This window comes from Notolepis coatsorum, assembly GCF_963971535.1.
Source record: "Notolepis coatsorum genome assembly, chromosome: 5".
Classification (NCBI taxonomy): Eukaryota; Metazoa; Chordata; class Actinopteri; order Aulopiformes; family Paralepididae; genus Notolepis; species Notolepis coatsorum.
The window spans coordinates 173,379,676-173,398,157 of record NC_140169.1 but is presented as its reverse complement, the minus strand read 5'-3'; the positions used below and the strand labels follow the sequence as shown (position 1 = coordinate 173,398,157).

The 18,482-nt window shown below is 44.8% G+C and overlaps 1 protein-coding gene across 1 annotated transcript in view; it reads right to left on the bottom strand.

Moving 5' to 3' along the window:
- Window positions 1-2,740: 2,740 nt before the first annotated feature.
- The window catches only part of nmi (N-myc (and STAT) interactor), a 37,302-nt gene continuing 21,560 nt past the window's right edge, over window positions 2,741-18,482 (bottom strand). The window contains exons 7-10 of the mRNA XM_084314901.1: window positions 6,178-6,296; window positions 5,331-5,517; window positions 4,615-4,712; window positions 2,741-3,396 (exon numbers count right to left, since the gene is read on the bottom strand). Of these exons, the coding sequence (XP_084171027.1) occupies window positions 3,211-3,396; window positions 4,615-4,712; window positions 5,331-5,517; window positions 6,178-6,296 (590 nt within the window). The 3' untranslated portion in view covers window positions 2,741-3,210. The remainder of the gene's footprint in view (window positions 3,397-4,614; window positions 4,713-5,330; window positions 5,518-6,177; window positions 6,297-18,482) is intronic.

Genomic DNA, 18,482 nt, shown 5'->3' with positions numbered 1-18,482 from the left:
TATATATCAACATTACTATGGCCCATTCAACATCGGGTATCTATCGTTCCGGATGTGGGAACGTTATATTTTTTCATTCATACATTGTTGTGTTAATACAGTCGACAATATAAGTATGTTTTTAAGGTCTTCTGCAGTAATTCCTAAAACGTGAGTTATAGGCCCTGACGCATATGATAGATTATCGATTGGCGTTTCTTTCCTATTGGCGTTTCTTTCCTTAAAAAATTCAAATGTATATGATCGGTATACATTATGCTTCATCATGCGTGAAGGGGGGGGGGGGTCGTTTATAATTCCTTGATCGTCAGTAACGGCTTTATTTAGTATGGGTTATGTTGATCAGATGTATTGCCGTGAAATGAATAAACAATCGGGCTGAAAATAACGTTATATTCCTCTTACGGTTCGCCGATGAGACTGGAGCAAAAATATTCCAATTATTTGACGTCGATCTGCTAGATCCATTTCCCGTTTGTATGACGCAATACACGCCGAAATCATATTGATTATTGCGTTTCAAAAGCGATCCGATGCACTCAAGTGTTTGTCTGGATCCACGTAACAAGATATTACTGCCGGAGGGATTTCCTCGATGCACCAAGCGCAACTTCCGGTTTGGCTTGGAGTGTAACTCACCGGACATCCACCAGGCGACAGTATTGAGGCGTTGCAATATCAGACAGGGTCCAGCTGCAGTCCCGGAGGGAGGCTGGATGAATTATGAATGCCATGGCGAAAAAATGAAATATTGATCCCAAAAACGTGTTTATTCGTTGTTGGCGTTCAACGCATGGCGGGCAATAACGAATTATCACGTTGTTGGCGTCCAATGTGTATATTATTGTTATACGTTTTATTGTTAGTATTATTATTAATAATAACATTTGAACTTTATTGTCTGAGAAATACAATTAACTTAATGCTAGAAAAGTGGGGCACTCAAGTAGCACACCACGTACTGCGCTGTGTCGCAACACGGCCGTCCCGGGTTCGACTCCCGGAACCGGCGACCTTTGCCGAATGTCTTCCCCCCGTCTATCTCCCATTCTTCCTATCTCTCTCTCTCTCTCTCTCTCTACCGGACTGCCCGGTAGTAAAAAACCAATAAAGAATCTACCAAAAACATAATTAAAAAAAAGTTATGACAACCGTTCCTAATGTGAGAGAGAATATAACACACCCAAACTTAAAGTAAAGTGTTTACAGTAACATTCAGGCACAGCAACATGGTCTAAACCCTAGGAGCAGTGAGAGGAATTTTAATTGTAATCCCCATTCAAATACATTAATATTTATGTCACCAATTGATTTACCATGGAGGTTAAGTCAGGGCAAATCAATAAATAAAATGGCTGCGCACGACTGACGCTTATGACATTGCATTGCAGTGATTGGAGTCAAATGGTGCACTTTTAGTGTCTATTGTAATGATTGTGTATCAGACAGTTCAGATAAACAGGCTATAGACTGCACTGGCTGATAATGGGATGTAAGCTAAAAATGTACGTTTAATTTAAACCTTATAGTTTAGTGGGATGTGTGGGGTGTTTTGCATACATATGTATTATCATATAATAAATATATTAGTCCTTTGAGTACTTAGAAATGGGCTATTCAAGGTCAGCTTGGCACTGCAGAAAACCTGTGTCCCGCTGCTACAGATGTGTTGGAATACTGATACTGCAGCACCACCCGGAGGCCATTGTTAGGAAATGCATGCATTTTGCAAGTTGCTGGTCTCACGCCAGAGTGCGTGTTGCTTTTTAACAGCGGAGGAGTGCAAGAATGTGACAATGTGACCATGTGACCGCGGCAGCGCGAGAGAGCGGCAGTGCGGAAATAGGCTGTCTATTGCCATTCTCTAAGACAAACGCTAACCTTAACCAGCTCCTTAACAGCGCCTAAACTTAACCTTTCTAACCTTAACCAACTCCGAAACAATGCCTAACCTTAACCTTGCCTAACCTTAACCTTAACCATAGAAAGAATATTGCCATTCTCTAAGACAAACTCTAACCTTAACCAGCTCCTTAACAGCGCCTAAACTTAACCTTTCTAACCTTAACCAACTCCGAAACAATGCCTAACCTTAACCTTAACCATGCCTAACCTTAACCGGCGAAAGAATACACGGTAAAAAAAAAAAAAAAATGATGGGATTCGAACTTGAAACCAACGGACCGCAGGACCGGAGGACCGCCGCGCTGCCAGGTGAGCTATGCTTCGAATGAGAATCATCGCGGTTTAGGGCTACATAATGCCGCAAGCTCTGACGCTCCGCGGCAGAGCTCTGCGCCTGCCGCGGGGCGTGTCGCAGCCAATCAGGGAAAATGCGGAAGCATTCGGCGCACTCCTCCGCTGTTAATAAGCAATAGGCCGCCAGAGTTGCGGCATCACTGCAAGTTACCAGTATCTCCGTACAGTCCTCTGTACACCCTCTCCAAACCTAGTCTTGTGTATAGTATACCTTGTACAAATACATGTCTTAAAGGTGCTATAGATAACATTTTCCACGCATGGTCCATGAGCCCCCACTTAACGTATGAGAGCGGGGCAAATCTGAATGGCTTGTTGAATGACATGTTTTCTGACATAGGCAGCCCCAGACCATTTGACTGGAGTGTTTTATTCAAATTTTGTGTTAGTAGGCCCATCAGAAACCCAAATGTATGTGCACAAGCACTGGAAAAAGTACATGTTTCATAATAGTAATATACCAATACTAATGACGCCAATTCAAACACACCTTTTTTTCCCCCCTCAATCAGTGTTTATTTGTTTTCAATACATCCGTAGTACAACTATGCAGTCATGCTCCTTTTGAAAGAACGGACACAATTGCATATATATAAAAGCAACATAAAATAGAACTCACACTCTTTCAGTTGGAAAACAAATTATCATATTAATTTATATTTTGTTATTGTATAAGCACACATGGTCAAATATATTAGGAACTAGGAACCCAAGGAGGACAATAACACTACCTTAGGCATACTGCACCTTATGTGGATACTGTGATACTGTGAATAATATATATTTCAGTTAGTTAGATAGTAAATTATATTGACCTATTTGTTTACACTGCTTGTGTTGTTTTTACTACCTGTACCCCCCCCCCCCTTCCCCCATGCTGCTATGATGCCTGAAGTTCCCCAAGGGGATCAATAAAGTAATATCTTATCTTATATATATAACTATGGGCCATTAGGCCTCTCTGAAATAGGCCTCACAGTTCTTGCCAGAAGAGACGTATTTGATGCTCTCCACCTCGCCGCCACCATTGGTGTCCCGCTGGAAGTGGATCACCAGTATGTCCTCGAGGTCATCTTCTTCTCCCATGTCTTTTATGCCGTCCAGGAGGACGGTACGCTTTGGGACGCCACAGAAGGTCTGGGGTAGTAAGGGAGTGAATATCAAGCCAGGCCACAGTTTGTAGGAAATGCTGATGGAGGCTGTGTGTGTGCTGCATTCATTTATACCATTCTGCTACCCGTGCATCAACACTTGTATGGTGTTCGGATCTGTGGGACCCGTTTTCAATGTTTTATTAAAAAGATAAATGATACAATAAATAGTTTTTTTTCAACATGAGACTTATTGGCCTAATTTTCTGTGAAGAACGTGTAAAATAACACATTTTCATGAAGTGCACACTGTGTACCCCTGGACCCCAAAGTGAGTTAATTGTAGGTGAAAAAAGATAAACATGGTAGGTACAAACACAAAGGTTCCCCTGTGTACCTTCACCCTCTGCCTCCTTATTTCATTCATATTTTCAAGATAAACAGAATTTATTCCACTCATGTCTTGATTAGAATGGATATTTTTTTTTACAGGCATCACAAAATAAATGTATAATAAATACATTTAAGAAAATATGTTTACCAAATGTAAGTTGTACTTCAATGAACGTATTCAAAGTGTACTATTTTGATGAGCAAAAGTAACCAAAAATACATCAAAAGTATAATTTCAATATATTCAAGTAGAACTTAAGTACAACTTACGTGGTATAAATTTAACACAACTTTAGTATACTTTCTGAATACATAGGAAGTAAGTATACTATTTTTCTTTTTTTACTTGGATGGTATGGAAGGGGGTGGTTCTGGGATGCCAGCTGTTGAGCCTTCCCAAGGTGTTGTGGGCTTAACGAAACACCAACAAACGGAGGTGCCCACTCGATAGCCCTGGTGACTCTCACTGCTCATCTATCCACACCTTTGGTTTGTGGTGGCCATTATGGGTAATGTGGTAGGGGGCGTGCGTCTGATGAAGTTAGCAATACTGTTTGGGGGCCATTATGGGCACGTAATAAAATACATGCTTAGTGTGAAGTTCCATACTATAATTATTTATAGGCATTTTAGACTTTCTTTTGACAATGGGGTTGGGTATCATCATCAAGGCCTTTGCATGTTCCTTTCCAAGAGCTGTTAATCGCTCACTAATGCATTAATATTGTTTTAATTTCCATCATTTCAGTGAGCTATATTTAATACTTCCTGGAATATGAGACATTGCACATTTCCATCTCTTTAGCTCAACAACTCTCAAACCAAACGCGTTTTGTACAAGACAGGTTGTCGTTATCTCGCTAGGTCGTACCTGAAACTGCCGCAGTTGGACGTTGTAAGCGGGGCTGACGTTCACGCTCACTCGAGAGTCCACTGGATACTCAGTCGCCAGGCTCAGGTTCTCGGCAACTAGACACAGTAGTATTCTCAGTCAAAACAGTAGTATTCTCAGTAAAAGAAAAACAGTAGTATTCTCAGTAAAGACTCAGTCTAGCTATCTCTTAGAATAACCTCACAAGAAAAGACAGTCCCCCACATGAATATATTGCTCCCCCCCAGCCCTGCCTATAAGATGGGACAAACAGGGAAGATTTCTGGTGACCAAGCACTTGTTCATCCAAGATACAAGGTATGATGACCAGATTTAAAACAAAAATATTACAAATTGGATTTGCTGCTGCTTTGATAAAAATGTAGCCAATTACTGAATGAAATTACTCGCTTTTGAAAATGGTATCAGTCACTGTGTGTGTGTGTGTGTGTGTGTGTGTGTGTGTGTGTGTGTGTGTGTGTGTGTGTGTGTGTGTGTGTGTGTGTGTGTGTGTGTGTGTGTGTGTGTCTAAATAACCGCTGGCATTGAGCCAGTCTCTCTCAGTGTGCATGTATATGTATGTGTGTGTGTGTGTGTGTGTGTGTGTGTGTGTGTGTGTGTGTGTGTGTGTGTGTGTAGGAGAGAACCTTTTCAGAAGCCCAGCCATCTGTTTCTTCAGCCCCCCCCCCCCCCCCCCCCCACAGCTTGCACTGTACCTCCAGTGTGAAGGAAGGTGATTTTGCCTTCGCCAGTGTCGGGGTCGTAGTCGACTCGCTCCACCTCTCCTCCTCCTCTACTGGGCCGGGAGAAACTCATCTCCAGACGGTCCCTCGTCTGCTCCTCCGACGGAGAAGGCAGGGCATTGGAGAACATGAGCTCCTTCTTGGAGACGTCGATGTGGACCTGCGACATACGGCAGCCACGGTGTCATGTACTGGCGACGGTTAGAATTGAACGTGAGAGATGTCGTGGTTTTGTGAACACTAATCCACACAGCAAAAGTGTTGAAGAACTTGAAAACTCGTTTTGAAGAAAGTGAAGTCCAATGTATGTAAAGCAGGGTGTAGAAGGCCTGAGGACTTATACAAAGACCTCTCCTATAACTTAATTTCTCAAGAAAGCAAGACAAATACAGTTAAGTGGCCACCTTTTTTCAGTGGGTGAGTCTGTCACAAAGCTCCCCAGCTTTTGTAATGGAGTGAGAGAAAGGCTGGGGTTGTCGTGTCTGCTTTAAAAGGAATACAGCAACATTTTGGGAAATGCCTTTACCATCTTCTCCAGAGTCAGACGAGAAGAAGATAAATACCAATTTCATCTCTGTGCGTCCAGTAGAAAGCTATCCGACCGCAAGCTAGCCTGCAAGATACGGATCAGGTAGCCCAGCCGTTGGCCAAAAACACCTCTCCCACCTCTTCCATTCATTTGTGCTAAGCTAGGCGAGCGTGCAGCCAGATAGCCTTCTACTGAATGCGCAGAGAGAAAAGTGGTATCCCATCGTCTTGTCCGACTCTGGAGAAGACGGCAAACGCATTTCCCATAATGTTGGCGTGACATGAAATGTACCTCAAACTTCACACCGGGCTTCGCGCTGGGCTCCAGCGTCAGACGCTTGGGCTTCACGTTGAACTTTGTGCCCTCACAGGTCACGGAGCACTGGGCCATCCTCAGGATCTGAGACGCCACTGGAAGAGAGAACAGAAAGCAAGAAAGCAAGAAAGAAAGAAAGAAAGAAAGAAAGAAAGAAAGAAAGAAAGAAAGAAAGAAAGAAAGAAAGAAAGAAAGAAAGAAAGAAAGAAAGAAAGAAAGAAAGAAAGAAAGAAACAGTACATTCTGACACACGTGGTAGCGTATGGGGACAGTAGGACCTCACGGGACATAACGGTACAAAACGTCACTAAACAACATTCAGCGCAATGTAAGTTAAAAGGGATAGTTCTGATGTTTGCAACCCTAGCACTGTTTCTTACTTGCCAATGATGATGTTGCTTGGTAAGAGTCCTTTCTCAGCGCATCCATTCTGTTCCCCATACTAGCTCTGATTAGGTAGCCACAAACCAATGCTAAGTCAATGGGGTTGAGTTCACGTCTGTAGAAGCGGACTGAGGCTCACTGAAAAAAGACGTGCGCGTGCATTGTGGAGTACATTTCAGTGAGCCTCAGTAAGCTTGTACAGACAAGAGCTTGTCCTATCGACTTTGCATTGGTTTGTGGTAGGGATGTCCGATATTATCGGCCTACCGATATTATCGGCCGATATCGGCATTAAAATGTGATATCGGAAAATATCGGTATCGGTTTTCAAAAAAAAAAAAAAAAAAATTGTTTTACATTTCTAGAACCTTTATTTACCCAGGCAAGCAAGTAAGAACAAATTCTGATTTTATTTATTGTCAAAAGTATGCATAATGTTGTGTTAATTCCACAACAAGAGATATGTAATGTTAATTACCTGAAATTATTCCATTTTTGGGGGGGGGAAACCCTGCATATATCGGTATCGGTTGATATCGGTATCGGAAATTAAGAGTTGGACAATATCGGTATATCGGTATCGGTAAAAAAGCCAATATCGAGCATCCCTAGTTTGTAGACTTGAGCAGCCTGTGGTAATTAGTCCAATCACTCAGAGTCAAGGCCTGTGTTAAATACAGCTGCCTGTAGCTCACATTGCTCTAAGCCTGAGCTGACTACACTGATCTTGCTGAGTAATGTAAGTTAGTTCCCAATCCATTGTATATTTTGGTAATTGTTTGTTCTCTGAATCAATCAGGCTCTATTCACCCTATTGGGTTTGACTTGAGCAGCCTGTGGTAATTAGTCCAATCACTCAGAGTCAAGGCCTGTGTTAAATACAGCTGCCTGTAGCTCACATTGCTCTAAGCCTGAGATGACTACACTGATCTTGCTGAGTAATGTAAGTTAGTTCCCAATCCATTGTATATTTTGGTAATTGTTTGTTCTCTGAATCAATCAGGCTCTATTCACCCTATTGGGTTTGACTTGAGCAGCCTGTGCTAATTAGTCCAATCACTCAGAGACCAGCCCCCTACAGGGATTAGGGATTATTAGGGATTTAAGTGTAGTCTATCTATCCAAGCGCCAGCAGAGCGCCGGCGACCGACTAAGACAGACAAAGACTTGGAGTTCTCCGAGGAGCCAACCGAGTGCATATCTACTGCCCCTCACCTGCCCTCCTCTAGCAGGCCACTCTTTTGTACCTGCTTTTTCTGGTCTTGCCTTGTTAGCTTGTCAACTAACTCGACCCACTGGTTTTAGCTCCTTAGCTAAATCTTAAATCGGCTTCATACACATAGCCTTTAGCAGTTGATCCATAGTACTTCGTATTTTTATTTGTTCCTGCTCTACCTGGTGTAAGCATGGCTATGTGTTCTGTCTGTCCTGTCTGTCCCTCTCTCCTAGAAAGGTTAACTCGGTTAGAGAGTCGTGTCCTTGAACTTGAGTCAGGAAAACAGTCAGCTTTAGACGTCTCGGACACTACAGGCTTTTCTAAGGAGCCTCTAGCGAGGTCTTCTTGTCTGGAGAGTCCCAGACATAGTGCTCAGGACAAGGCCTTTTGCGCCCAATACGGAGCGGCAGTGTAACCGCTCGGCCTCGGCCTCAACAGCACCTGCTCCGCAACATGATTTTACACGTGTTGCGGGTTCCGGTCCCAGTACGCAGCGGCCTCCACTGCAACCCCGTCTTCCCGTCCTTGTGATTGGCGACTCCATCACCCGGCATATTAAGCTAGGTAAGCCAGCCGAGATCAAATGTTATGGGGGAGCCAGAGCTACCGACATTGAAGCCAACCTGAGATTTCTGGCGAATAGCATAGTCAAGGCAAAAGGTAACCCACATATCCCACCCACTGAAGATAAATTCGACCATATTGTTATACACGTCGGAAATAATGACTGTAGGATGAAAGTCTCTGAGGTCACAAAGATCAACATAGTTAGGCTTTCTGACCTCGCCAGAAAGATGAGTCGGCATCGAGTAATCTTCTCTGGCCCCCTGCCTGTAAACCGGCATGATGATGAGTTCATGAGTAGGACAGCTTCTCTACACCGATGGCTGGAAAAATACTGTAAAGAACAGGGCTTAGGGTTCGTGGATAACTGGTCCTCTTTCTGGGGGCGCCCTGGCTTGCTGAGAAAGGACGGCGTGCATCCTAACATGCAAGGCGCCTCTCTCTTATCTCGCAATATAGACAAGATTATAGCTTCGGGCTGACAGCCACCCCACAAGCATGCCAGGGTGCAGGCTCTTAGCGAGCCTGCTAGTCATGCTAAACCGATGGAGCCTGCCAATCCTTATACCTTTCTTGCTCGGTCCCTCCTCCACCAGGCTCCCCACTCCTCTCTTTCTATCTCTACCCTTAAACCTGTATACCCAATCAAAACTAGAATATCCCGTTACGCTCCGCTTTACCCAGCTCGTCCTTGTGCGATAAACCATGCCAACTTAATTGCGATTAAACCTACCCGCATGGCTGAAAACCGCGCTGCTAAGTATACAGAGTGTGTGAAGGTTGGCCTTATCAACATCCGCTCTCTGCCAACCAAAGCTCTTTTGGTAAATGAACTGATAACAGACCATAGTCTCGACCTATTGGGCCTCACTGAGACATGGCTTAAACCTAATGACTTTCTGCCCTTAAACAAGGCCTCGCCCCCTAATTTTAGTAGCTCCCACATCGCACGCACCTCCAAGAAAGGAGGCGGAGTTGCTCTAATTTATGACTCTAAGCACAACTTTACATCCGACGCAAACTGTAAGTTTTCCTCGTTTGAGGTGCTCCTGTTGCATCCCTCTCCACCCAACAGAAAGTGTGGCGGTCTGATTCCTACCTCCACTGCATCCTTTGTAATGGCTGTCCTATACCGCCCCCCAGGCCCTTACACCCTCTTCCTAGATGAATTTTCAACTTTAATCTCTGAGCTTGTTATGCGCTCAGATAACATTTTAATTGTTGGTGATTTTAACATTCATTCCAACAAAACTCTAGATCCCCTAAATAAGGCTTTTACCGACATCATTGACTCTGTCGGTCTCATTCAAATCGTTGACCAACCCACTCACAGTGGTGGGAACACCCTTGACCTAGTCCTAGCCTGCGGTCTCACTGTGTCAAATTTGACCGTCTCCCCCTATGTTCCTGCTCTCTCAGACCACTACCTCATCAAATTTCAAATTGATCTGACGGTTTCTCGCCCAGACAGTGTAGAATCCTACATGAGCCGTCGTATTAACGCCTCAACTGTCCCAATTCTAGTTAACTGCCTACCAGACACCCTCTCTCCCTTCCTCTCTTACTCTGGCCCCCTTGATCTCTTTACAGACAAACTAAATGCCGCCCTTCGTAGCACGCTCGACATTGTCGCTCCCCTTAAACCTAAAATTAAACGTGCTCCGCAAAAACTAACTCCCTGGTTTACGGAGGAAACGCGCTCCTTTAAAAAGGCTTGTCGCAAACTTGAACATAAATGGCGTTCGACCAAACTCGAAGTATTCCGCCTCGCCTGGAATGATAGTTTACGTAACTACAAAAAGGCACTCTCACTTGCCAAAACCTCATATTTCTCCAGGCTCATAAATGAAAACAAAAACAACTCAAAGTTTCTGTTTGACACAGTTGCAAAACTTACGCAGAAACAACCAAGTGCCCTAAACCATGCGTTCTCGGCTAACGAATTCATGAAATTTTTTACCAAGAAAATTGACCTCATTAGAGATGAAATTGTTGCTTTACTCAACAATCAAGAGTCCCTCCCAACCTTTGACGGGCATTCCCCCTGACTTTGATTCCAGTCATACGCTATGCTGCCTTGAAAACGTCTCACTTAGTGCCCTCTCTAAACTGGTTGGTGCGGCTAAACCCTCAACCTGTCTGTTTGACCCTCTCCCAGCAACTCTCATCAAAAAACTCTTCCCAACTCTACTACTCAATATCTTCAACACCTCCTTGTCTACTGGCGTGGTGCCCCTGGCCTTTAAATCAGCCGTCATTAAACCACTACTTAAAAAACCGAACCTCGACCCTCTAATCTTGAAAAATTACAGACCTATCTCCAATCTTCCATTCCTATCCAAAGTGTTAGAACGGATCGTCGCAACGCAACTTACTGACCATTTATCAAACAATAATCTTAATGAATCATTTCAATCTGGCTTTAGAGCCTTACACTCCACCGAAACGGCGGTTACCAAAGTCACAAATGACTTACTGCTCTCTCTTGACTCAAACCTCACTTCTGTGCTCTTATTGCTTGATCTCAGTGCAGCCTTTGACACTATCGATCACTCAATTCTTCTAGGTTGGCTTGAGAATCATGTTGGCATTCGGGGTCTCGCACTAGCTTGGTTTAAATCCTATTTAACTGATAGAACACACTGCGTGGTCTATAATGATTTAACATCCGAGACCCTCCCAGTGCAATGTGGTGTCCCACAAGGCTCTGTCCTGGGCGCCTATTGCTTAATAACAGCGCAGCAGTGCTGCTTTTGCTTCCGTGTTTTCCCTGATTGGCTGCGCCATGCCCCGCGGCAGGCGCGGCAACCGCAGAGCGGAGCGGCAGAGCTTGCGGAATTATCTAACCGCCCCAGTAACCCGCCATGATTTTCATTCGGCGCTTCAGCTCACCTGGCAGAGCAGCGGTCCTGCGGTCCGTTGTTGACGAGTTCGAATCCCATCACATTTTTTTTTTAACGTGATTTTTTTTTTAACATGTATTCTTTCGCCGGTTAAGGTTAGGCATGGTTAAGGTTAAGGTTAAGGTTAGGCATTGTTTCGGAGTTGGTTAAGGTTAGAACGGTTAAGTTTAGGCGCTGTTAAGGAGCTGGTTAAGGTTAGAGTTTGTCTTAGAGAATGGCAATATTCTTTCTATGGTTAAGGTTAGGCATGGTTAAGGTTAAGGTTAAGGTTAGGCATTGTTTCGGAGTTGGTTAAGGTTAGAACGGTTAAGTTTAGGCGCTGTTAAGGAGCTGGTTAAGGTTAGAGTTTGTCTTAGAGACAGCCTATTTCCGCACTGCCTCTAAGGACAACAGGAGGCTCTGCTCTAAAGGAAGTCAGTGATTTCAAGTACCTGGGCTCGTGGGTCAACTCGTCCGAGCAAGACCTTAAAGTGAGGAAGGCACTTGCGTGGAGGGCTCTGAACGGCATGACCAGTGTGTGGAAATCCAACCTCCCCCGTCAAATCAAGCTCAACTTCTTTCATGCAACAGTTGAGTCTGTCCTTTTGTATGGCAGTGAATGCTGGACCTTGAAGCCCACCCTGCAGAAGTCCTTGGATGGGTGCTACACCAGAATGATGCGTGTGGTGCTCAACATCAACAGGGATGAGCATGTCACTAATGCAAACTTGTATGGGGGGGTGCTAAAGGTGAGCGATAAAGTGGCAGTCAGGAGAATGAGGCTGGCAGGTCACTGCCAGAGACACCATGAGATGCCAACCAGCAAACTTGTACTGTGGGAACCAACACACGGGCATCGATCACGAGGACGTCCCACGTTAACCTATGTGGACGTACTCAGGAGAGATGTGGGAACAGAAAGCACCGGCGAGCTAGCCAGATGCATGGAGGATCGGGATGACTGGAAGCACCGATGGAGGGCCCGTCCGAGGACGACCTAGATAGATAGCCGCTCTCCCGCGGTCACATGGTCAAATTGTCACATTCTTGCACTGCTGCGCTGTTAAAAAGCAACACGCGTCCTGGGCCCTTTGCTATTTTCGATTTACATGCTACCCCTCGGCGATATCATACGCAAATTTGGCATAAACTTTCATTTTTACGCTGATGACACCCAATTATATATACCTATTAAGCCAAATGATTCCTCCCAACTACAAAACCTTGAGGCCTGCTTGCTTGCCGTCAAAAAAATGGATGTCGCAAAACTTTCTACTCCTTAATGCAGATAAAACTGAGATGTTAATTGTTGGCCCCCCAAACCACAGAGGCCTGTTTCAGGACATCTCCCTCAACTTTGATACCCGTCATGTATCCCAGAGCTCCACCATAAAAAACCTCAGTCATTTTTGATTCCTCCCTCTCATTTAATGCACATATAAAAAATGTCACCAAAATTGCATTCTTCCATCTTCGTAATATCGCAAAAATACGCCCCATTTTAACTCTGGCTGATGCTGAAACCCTGATTCATGCTTTTGTCTCATCACGTCTGGACTACTGTAATGCACTTTTTTCAGGCCTACCTAATTCAAGCATCAAAAATCTTCAACTCGTGCAAAATGCGGCTGCACGGATACTAACTAGAACTAGAAAATTTGATCACATCACACCAGTTTTGTCCGCCCTACACTGGCTTCCTATCCAAGCCCGTTCTGACTTTAAAGTGCTACTCCTCACCTACAAAATTTGAAATGGGCTTGCACCGCTCTATCTATCCGATCTCATCTCCCGATACTCGCCCGCTCGTGCTCTGCGCTCACAAAATGCGGGGCTTCTATCGACCCCTAGGGTTAAAAAGAAATCCGCCAGCCACAGAGCCTTTGTCTACTGCGCTCCCTACCTGTGGAACAAATTACCTGCCGTCATGAGGGGCGCCTGCTCTGTCGAAGCTTTTAAATCCCTGCTTAAGACTCATCTTTTCTCTCTCTCCTTCAACCTACCCTGATCTCACCTGGTCGGGGACTGACCTTTAGATTAATCTGTCTAGTTTAGTTAGGGTACAGGGTACTACAGGGTACTACAGGGTACTACATGGTACTACATGGTACTACAGGGTACTACATGGCACTACAGGGTACTACAGGGTACTACATGGCACCACAGGGTACTACATGTCTGCTCTTTTGCAGCACCACAAACATGGGAACTCTCCAACTCTCCCCCTCCCTCCCCCATCTCTCTGAGTGCCCGTCTCCTGGCGCTGACTAAGGTGATGGATGCCTCGGGGTCTTGGCCAAGATTGTAGTGACTGCTCTACATGCACCTCCGAGGCCTTGGATCAGTTATTCACCGTCGTCTGTCCGTGGTCCTGTCAACTGATTAACAGTATTAACAGACTGTTAACAGATTAACAGTCAACGCGGTTTCATTGCTGGGTTAAGTACTTTTTTTTTATCTTTTTTGCACAAATCTCTCCAATATTCAAAACATCTCTTTCCACATCACCATATGCAACTTCCAAGATTTGCCTTTTTCTTTTTTGTAAGAACATACAAAACATGTAAAGGACTCATACAAATACATTAACACTTTGGGTGCCGGGAAACGCTTAAACACGTCATTCCCGGCCATGCTCAAGTTGCCGAACACGCTTTACAGCGTCTTTGATATCAATATTTCAAAAATCTGGGATCGGATTCATATGTCCCCTCCGCTGGCCTGAGATCCACCAGGAGGACCCACTGAGCTCTCTGGCGGTTCAGGAGCGCCATCTGGTGGCCGATCGGCGCAATCGCTTAACAGGAAGTGCTGTAGAGGTTGTGCTGGACGGCCGTATTACTTCCGGGCACTCGGTACATGTGCCGGGACTCTGGCTCGTCACACTACATAGCGATCGATTGCCAATAACTCGATAAACAACATGATTTGGACGTTGTAACTGCCCCCCGGCTTGGTGTTGAAATAAAGATGCGGTTATGTTTCGTACAGATGCTTTTATTTATTTTCTCTTTTGCATTTCAGCTTAGCAGTACTGTAGCTTTTCTTTGGTAGTTTGTCGTTTGTACAGGTAGTGACGGTTGCCTCATTTGCTCCGTTTGCACCCCGTTTGCACCTCGTTTGCACCCCGTTTGCACCCTGAAAACTGCATAGGACAGTCAAACACAAACATACAATTAGTTACATATTTCACAGTTCAATATTGTTCACATGTTGTTCATTATTATACCAACGTGTTCAAACAAACAATTGCATTCAAAGATATTTAAAGGTGAACTCGTCTTCCATAACAAAGGCACTCAGGGAAAAACAATGATATATAATAACGTTACTTGTCCGGCAGCAGGTGCCTTTGATTAGAAGCTACTTCGTGAGTGCACCACTTTATATGTTTATAAATGTTTGGCGGTTACACACATAAATATACAACAACATATCTTCAACAACAGTAATAATAATAATACATTTGAGTGTTCGACATACCTTATTCCGCTTTACCAAGGGTAGTTAATTTAACTGGAGTAAGGTCCTTCTATCATACATAATTCGCTGCCTGCTCCGTCGTTATCTCTGAGTTACTTCCGCCTTGGTCACACAGGAAGCTGTGACTTTTATACTAAAGGAAGACAAGCTCTGCCCCCATGTGGACACTAAATGAAAATGCACAAGTGGCTCCGAAATATTATTTTCTTAAATAGATAAATAGAGAGCTCAGTATTCTGAGCCAATACAGAGAAGTTGATCATCTAGACCAACGCAAATCAAAGCTTACTGACAGTAAAGATGATAGGCATCTTTACCCTTGGCGGTCAGTTACACTCCCACCAAATCCTGCTATGACGGATAAGCACAAAACAATTAATTTAGTCATACAGGATTTCCTTTTAGATTTCACATAGCATCAAAATAATACAATTCAAGCGTTTCTATACTAATTACTCTCGAGGAGGAGTACCAATTTCTGGATCGGTCGCTCGAGGACTGAAGGTCTGGCAGAGTGATCTTTTCGCTCCCCAGTCTGTATTTTTACTCGACGTACTAGACCGTCGCTCTCTTGAGTGGCTTCGACGACCCGACATAGTTGCCACTGGCTTCTTGGCAGGTTACTGTCCTTGAGGATGACTATGTCGTTCACCTTGAGGTTACGCCGTGGTACGTGCCACTTCTGGCGTGTAGAAATGTTCAGGAGGTATTCCTTCTTCCAGCGGCTCCAGAATTGTTCGATTAGGTACTGGACTCTGCGCCATCTCTTGGTTGCATACATGTCCTCTTTAACAAATCTCCCAGGGGGTGGAAGAGCGATTTTAGACTTCATCATGACGAGATGGTTTGGTGTTAAGGGTTCTAGCGCCATAGGATCGTTGATACCATCTACTGTCAGTGGTCGGCTGTTTACAATAGCTGTAGCTTCATAGAAGAGTGTTCTAAGAGAGGCGTCATCAAGTCTGCCTGGACACAGAGTGATAGTGGCGTTCAGCACATTTCTTACTGTCCTGATTTGACGTTCCCAGACACCACCTGCATGGCTGGCGGATGGAGCGTTGAAGACAAATTCACACTGTTTCTCTGCTAGAAAGATCTCCAGTAAACTGGCGTCACATTGTTTGAGTGCTTCTTTAAACTGGTTTCTAGCTCCCACGAAGTTAGTACCGTGGTCGCAATGAAGTTGCCGAACAGCTCCTCTGAGGCTGATGAAGCATCTCAAGGCGTTAATGAATGAGTCTGTTGATAAGTCTTCAAGCATCTCGATGTGGACAGCTCGTGAAGCTAGGCAAGTTAGTATCAGGCCATACCTTTTGTACTCCTTTCGAGCCTTTTTAATCAGGAAGGGGCCGAAGCAGTCCATGCCACTGTATGAGAAAGGCGGTGAGTCTTTCACACGCTCTTTAGGGAGTTCAGCCATTTGCTGCTCTTCAGTAGGTCGTCGGAGTTTCCTGCATCGTACACAGTTGTGAATCAGCTTGGCTACTAATTTGCTCCCACCAATGACCCAGAATCCATTTGCTCTCAGTTCCATTTGGGTTTGACTTCGGCCTTGGTGACAAACTTGAGCGTGGTGATGAGCCGTAATTAGCTTGGTGATAGGGCTGTCTTTTGGCAAAATGATGGGATGTTTCATTTCTTGACTGAGGGATGAGCGTCTCAATCTTCCACCCACACAGAGAAGTTCTCGATGCAGAATTGGATCAAGGGAATGAAGAGCACTTGAACTTGGAAGAGCATCTCCTTCCTGGCATCTCTTAATTTCCTGAGAGAAGGCTTGCTGCTGGACAAGCTTGATCACTATTTTGGCAGCTCTTTCTCGTTCTTCGACTGTCACCAGTTCGGTGTTGTGTACTTTTCCCGATCCCAGCCTCTTGATTCTTGCGACTACTTTCAGGATCTTTGACCATGAAGAGATCTGATTTAGGCGAATTAGAGTGTCTGTACAACTGTTAACTTTGGTTGTGAAAGCTTGGACAGCCTTAACCTCAGGATCGCCTACGAGTAGGTCTGCGAAGGGATTCAGTTTGGGATGTACTTCTTGCTCCCAGAGAAATGTAGGACCTGACATCCAGTTTGTTGAAGGAATGTGAGATGCCTGAAGGCCTCTGGAGGCATGATCTGCCGGGTTCTCTGCTGTTTCGATATAGTGCCATTTACTTGGGTCAGTGTTTTCTCTTATCAGTTGGACTCTGTTCGCGACGAACACATGGAACCTTCTTGCCTCATTATTGATGTAGCCCAGAACTACTTGTGAATCTGTCCAGAAGAATTCTTCATCGATCTTCATCTGCAGTTCTCTTTTCAGCAACACACTTAATTTGGTTGCGACCACTGCCGCTGAGAGCTCTAGTCGTGGGATGCTTGAGACCTTTGTGGGTGCTACTCTTGCTTTGGCCATCACAAGACTGGAGTGTACTGTATTTTTGTCATTTTTGTACCTGAGGTAGGAACAAGCGCCATACCCCATGCTGCTGGCATCGGCAAAGTGATGCAGTTCCGTCTTGATGATGTTGCCGAAGTCATGTGGGTGATAGCATCTAGGGATTGTGAATTCCTTTAAGTTATATAGCCCGATCTTCCATTCCTCCCACCGTGGCTTTAAGTCATCTGGCAGTGGATCGTCCCATCTTATGCCTCTGCGGCATAGTTCTTGGAGTATGCGTTTTCCGCTTAGGGTGAATGGGGCAACAAACCCGAGTGGGTCATAAAGAGAGGCAACGATGGAGAGGATTCCTCGACGGGTTGAAGGCTGGTCTTTCATGTTGACATTGAAGCTGAAGGTGTCGTTGTCTATAGACCACTGAAGGCCAAGTGCATGCTCAGTTGGGGTCGCTTCCAGCTTAAGTTCGAGAGGGTCAGTGATTGTTGCTCTTTCTGAGGGTTTCACACAGTCGAGGACGTATTTGTGGTTAGAGTTGAATTTGTGGAGGCGTAGGCCTCCTCGTTTGCACAATTTTTGTGCCTTGATGATCAGTTTCTTGGCCTCTTCGACTGATGAAACGCTGGCTAACCCATCATCAACGTAAAAGTTCTTCTCAATGAAGGCTGAGGCTGATGGGTAGTCTTCTCTGTGTTGGTGTGCCATGTACCTTAGGCCTAAGTTGGCACATCCAGGAGACGAAGCAGCTCCGAATAGGTGAACTGTCATCTTGTTTTCCGGTGGTTCTTTTCCCAAATCTCCTTCCTCCCACCATAGGAACTTAAGGTACTTTCGGGATTCAGGCGTGGCGAATAGTTTTGCTGAGCAGTCGACGAACACGACCCTTAGCTTGTTGGGCCTTTTGGGATGGTAGGTGCTGTGATGAGGAAGGTACCAGGCAGTCTCTCCCTTTGCTGTTGTATGGTCCAGTTCTGCATCACCTTTCTCAATGATTTCCTTCATGAAAATCTTATAGCGTTCGTGATATTCTTTATTTGTCTTTAGTTTCTTCTGAAGGCGGACAGTGGCTCGTTTCTTGTTTGGTAGAGATGGTGGGCCGCTACCCTTGAAAGGTAAAGGCATCTCGTAGTGTCCATCTTCTTTCTGTCTGATGTGGTTACTGAGAATTTGTATGAAGCGAACATCTTCTTGAGACACGTACTTGTCCTTGTAGTTCCTTTCAGAGAAGTCGGACTCAAGGGCTTTCAGGACATCTGTTGTAGACGGGGCTGGTATTTCTTTTACTGCGACTCTATGTACGAAGCTCTGACTCCCTTGTCTGTCCAGATGAGGGTTAGGTAGGTGGTTCCTGCTTAGTGCGCTTGCTTGG